Consider the following 4,955-nt stretch of genomic DNA (forward strand, 5'->3'; position numbering starts at 1 on the left):
TATCTCTAAGTTAATTAAAAACTTTGATGAAATGATAAACAAAGAACAGTTCATTGGGTTTATTTAGAAGAGGTCTGCACCCTGCAGGCTACGCCGTTCATACTTCAGCTTTCTATCTGTAGGCCAGAAGATGTTTCCACTGATATCTTAGTTTACAGTTCTGTAGACTGATGGCTATTCACAGAAATAGTGTGTCAAGGAGCAAAAAAAAAACAGATATAGGAAAGAATAACCCAAACTATGCTGCAACAGACAACAGAACACCATTTTGTAACAAGAGATCATCTGCAGGAGATAAGATAGAGGACTACTGAATTAGAGAGTTTGAAATTAGTGATAAAGATAAATTGCTAACTCCTGTTTTCTAACAAAAGATTCAGAGGGCATCAAACCAGCATAGCATGGGAGTGTAATAGGGATAAGTGTTAAGTACACTAGATCTTTTCTTTCACATTCCCAGACATATGCCTGTGGCCATGGTTGAGGTTGAAGAGAGGATAGTCAATAGGCGGACCTCTGGTTTGTAAAAGGGCTGTTATTAAGTGCTTAGGTGCTTACGTTACCTAATCCAGCTATGTTCACTATAAGATGAAAGTTTACAAAGAAAAGATGCTTAATTCGATGGCTACACATCTTATTTGGCTACTAGTCAGAACACATCCACTATCTGTATATTTTTGTATAAATACAGACACCAGTACATACAAAAATATTAAGCAGAATTCAAGTTTGCATACTTAAATCTCCGTGTTCTTCACGATGAGTTGGAGAACAGTAAACATATATTCATTCCTATTTCATCCTATGTTTTATTCCTTTAACTGTCTCCACTACCAGGCAGAAAAACAATAACAGAGTTCCATTATGTATTAAAACCCCACAATCTTACATGTATGTTATAGTATTATTTTCTGTCATCAATACAAATGTTTGTACATATCTGCCTTTATCTGAATAATTCTCCTCCACATTTTCATCTTTCTTTTAATTTTACTACAAGAACACTCTTTTTTACAAGGCCAAATTTTAATTTGCAAAAATGTTTCAATAATGTCAGAGTGAGAATCCTACAGAACCTTCTGGAATTCTCCTCTACCCAAATTCAAAATTCAAAATGCTCAGTAGTACTCCAAAGACAATCTGTATTTTGTTGCTTATTTCAGTGATGCTAGTCTTCGTTATACTAAAAAGTAACATAAATCATCTCAGAAAATAAACATTTTTTAAATGTCATTGTATGTAAGGAGTAGGAGAGCTTATTAAAATCCAATTCTAGTATCTGTATTTTCTACAAACTGTAGTTTCTAGTTCTAACAGTTCTCCCAGCAATAATGTAAAACAAACAAACAAGAACCACTCAATGCACAGAAACAAAACAAAAAAAAACAACACCCCAAAGTTCAAGGACACACATAGATCATATGCAAAAAAGTTGCAAAGGGAAAGTTTCAAAGAGTAGCAGAATAATTGCAAAAATTTAAAAGTATGGAAAAGAATAGTCACAAGAATGCTACACAGGAAAATACAGAATACACAGAGCTAAATAAAGGGCTATTTTGTACATGTTCTATGTTCTTATCACTCTTCAATTAACAAAGTTCTTCCTGCTTATGAAAAGCAAGTTCGTGGTAGTTGAGGGAAAGGGGTTTGCCCATACCACCGTGACTCATTCTCCAATAGCACACTACAGGTTCAGGAGTTTCCAGTAGTGTGACCCACACATGATGCAGGGTGTTCAGGACAGTATATAATCAAGGCAGATACCGAGCACAGCCACTGACCACCCTCGAGGCTGCGGGAGCAAACCCCTCACCACAGAACCAAACCCAGGTGACACACAGAAGAAACACTCTTGAAAGATGATGGGCAAGGCTGTGGCTGCTGTCATGGCTCTTCTCCTGATCTCAATGGCTGGAGCAAAAGGTAAAGAAATCCTTCCTAAAACCCTTATAACTAATTGCCAATGTGAATGCTGATGGGGGAAGATATATTTCTGTCTTAAAGTGCAGCAAATAACTCTGTGTGGGGCTAGATTTTACTCCCTAGTGGAAAGGGTAAATCCATGTAAATCCATCTGATGTACCCAGGTACAAAGATTAGCCAAATAAAAGCAGAGTGATAAAACTGCTGGTGCTCAGTCATTATCATTTTGCGTTTCCTTATAGCACTGGCTGCTATACAAAGAGTTTTTGTATAGTGACAGCAATTGGGCAGCCCAAGAGAATGGGTGAAGGCACATTTTTCAAGTCATCTGACTCCTAAAAAGAAAAATTATTTCTAATACTCTGAGAAAAAACAACATGTGTTTCCTGGGCAAATAGCAAAACAGTCCATATACTACCTGTGTTTTTTTTCTCCTTGTTTTACAGGTATGGCTCAGGCACGTTCAGCGATTGAACTCCGATGCCAGTGCATAGAGACTCATTCCAAGTTCATCCATCCCAAGTTCATTCAAAATGTGAACCTCACCCCTAGCGGACCTCACTGCAAGGATGTGGAAGTCATGTAAGTGCTGTTGCAAAATCCTCCCTGCTACTTAACAAAAGGGTAACAGATTTTGCATTAGGGATGATGTAAGCATTCTCTAAAAGTTGCAACAAGACAGCAGGCCAGGTTAATCAGAATGCAGTGCGTGATGCCCCTACAAATGACATCATACATGTCATATGTTGCATAATTTCTGTAAATCTGTACTTAAATACTCCATGGAATTTTTCAGCATAAACCTGCACTCATCAAACAAGCAAATAAGTCTAAAACTCTGAATTCCTCTGACATAAAGAAAGAGAATTAGAGCCACTGAGCTGCATTTTATCAAGACATGCATTTTATGATCCCACTTCTACTGAAGTCAATGGAAAAATGACTATTAGCATAGAAGTCACAGAAATCTTACTGTGGCAACATTTTTATGGACTAGCCAGTAGAGTTTCTGAATCAAGACAGAAACATTCAGCTCCTCAATTAAACACCATCACAAATGTAAACAAAGCTATCTGAAAAAGAAGCAATTTTGAAAACAGTGAATCCTGTAGAAAATTTAATCTATCCACAAAGATATAGGAATGTATGGAAAAAAAAAAAAGAAAGTATATATTAGGCTACAGCCTCAACTGATAGCAACTTAAATTAAGGGAGAACATCTCAGTGTATATCTAGAGAGCCCTAATGTTGCAAGAAAAAAAGGGAAATTGCCTAAGGAAGAGAACTTCACTAAATAGACCTTTTGCCTTCCTTTTTTTCCCTGATGTAGAGCTACTCTGAAAGATGGCAGAGAAGTGTGCCTGGATCCCACTGCTCCCTGGGTGAAGCTGATCATCAAGGCAATTCTGGACAAGTGAGTATTTTCTTCTCTGTGGGCACAAATTATTGAAGAGCAGTATTTTGAATAAGCTAGCAAACAGCCACTGCACAAGTTGTTCAAAATACTGTCTCATAAGGAAGTTGCTATCAGGAACTTTACTGACTGGAGCAAATACTGTGTTTGCTTTCTACTTTAATTATATCATTAGGTTCAGTCCCTTAGTGCGCCACACATCCCGTGTGAATGCTAGCTACAACTTTCATAAGGCACAAGTATATTGAAAACTTAAGCTCAAGTGCTCAGTCCTTTGGAAATTCAGGCATTAAGTGACTGTTTTTTTCTTGCTTGCAATGGTTAAAAGCACGATAACTTTTTCAAAAAGAATAGCATTTAGGTGAGTGAGTGAAAATCAAGCCCAAGGGGTGTTAAGCGAAGGATGAAGCTACTGAGGTCTGCTGAGTTACTAAATACTCTTGAAAAGCTGACTGCATACTAATGTCTCTTTTTATTTTTATGTAATGGCTTTTAAAGGACTTGGACAAAGCACTAATCCTTTGAGGCCGATTTCATGCAATTCCAGCACGTGATACTTGTTCCATTAGTTTTAATATTTTTTATTTTTTTATAGGGCAGATAGCAAGAATAAGACTGCATCCTAAAGCAAAGAAAAAAATGTCCTACCTCCTCCAGGAAGATAAAAGTGGGAGACACCGCCATTCAGCTTCTGGCAGCTAATTTCCTCCTGCCTCCTACATTCATACTTTCATCATCGTCTAGAGGATATATCTTCCCTCTTTTTGTAGTTAATTGACAACTGTTGTTTAAGTCTTTTAAAGAAGTGTCATACAGGAGAAAAACCACTGAAATTAGAAAAAGTAGGCCAAAAAAAAAAGGACTTGTAAAAGGAGATGGAGATGATTCTAGCCACAGCAGGATCAATGTGGTGCACTCTATGAAGGTCTTTCTTTAAATAATGTCTTCCCTTTTTGCTGATGGTTTAGAAACTGCCCAATAACTCCTTTTCTCCAGGAACATGCTGACAGGTAGCATCAACTGTACCTAGGTTACTGCTTCTCACGTGAGAACCAGAAAAAGGGGGCTTTCAGAGTCAGTAACCCATAAGTCTGAGGCATCAGTTTTGGAGCCATCATTTTCAACATATTATTTACTGTGAATTATAGCTGTGAAGCTATAAACATATGTTTTAATGCTATCTTTTGCCTACAAAAATGGCAATTTATTTATTCATTTGAATTCTATTAAATATTTATTGCATCTAATATTAATTAGTTTATACTTTGTCATAAGAATGTAGATGGTCTTCATGCTTTCATTATTTATTTATGGAAAACACTGAAGTTTTTATGCTTTCATTATTTATTTATTTATGGAAAACATTGAAGTTTTTATGCTTTCATTATTTATTTATTTATGGAAAACATTGAAGTGTTCATCTTTCATTACTTATTTATTTGTGGAAAACATCTTAATAAATGCTTATTTAAATGTTTTTATTTCAGTATTATGTGTTATTAATTTCCTTATTGACCTAAGAGGATATATTTATTTTCCTTCAGTATCACATAAAAGTGTCTCACAAGGTCAAGTGGAGGCTGAGCTGTGGGGACTGATAAGTACATCAGGGAATTCT

General features: G+C 36.3%; 1 protein-coding gene across 1 annotated transcript; it reads left to right on the forward strand.

The window, feature by feature from the left end:
• Positions 1-1,696: 1,696 nt before the first annotated feature.
• On the forward strand, positions 1,697-4,196 carry LOC100546187 (interleukin-8-like). Its single transcript, XM_003205673.4, has 4 exons — positions 1,697-1,923; positions 2,370-2,505; positions 3,254-3,337; positions 3,933-4,196. The coding sequence occupies exons 1-4, from the start codon at positions 1,860-1,862 to the stop codon at positions 3,961-3,963; spliced, it is 315 nt and encodes a 104-aa protein (XP_003205721.1). The 5' UTR covers positions 1,697-1,859; the 3' UTR covers positions 3,964-4,196.
• The last annotated feature ends 759 nt before the right edge of the window (positions 4,197-4,955 follow it).

Source organism: Meleagris gallopavo, chromosome 4 (genome assembly GCF_000146605.3).
Source record: "Meleagris gallopavo isolate NT-WF06-2002-E0010 breed Aviagen turkey brand Nicholas breeding stock chromosome 4, Turkey_5.1, whole genome shotgun sequence".
Lineage (NCBI taxonomy): Eukaryota > Metazoa > Chordata > Aves > Galliformes > Phasianidae > Meleagris > Meleagris gallopavo.

Bases quoted from the DNA above. Each gene is read 5' to 3' on its own strand.
- LOC100546187 (XM_003205673.4), top strand. From the start codon at position 1,860: ATGATGGGCAAGGCTGTGGCTGCTGTCATGGCTCTTCTCCTGATCTCA. The intron at 1,924-2,369 runs GTAAAGAAATCC...CTTGTTTTACAG, and splicing joins CTCAATGGCTGGAGCAAAAG to GTATGGCTCAGGCACGTTCA. The intron at 3,338-3,932 runs GTGAGTATTTTC...ATTTTTTTATAG, and splicing joins ATCAAGGCAATTCTGGACAA to GGCAGATAGCAAGAATAAGA.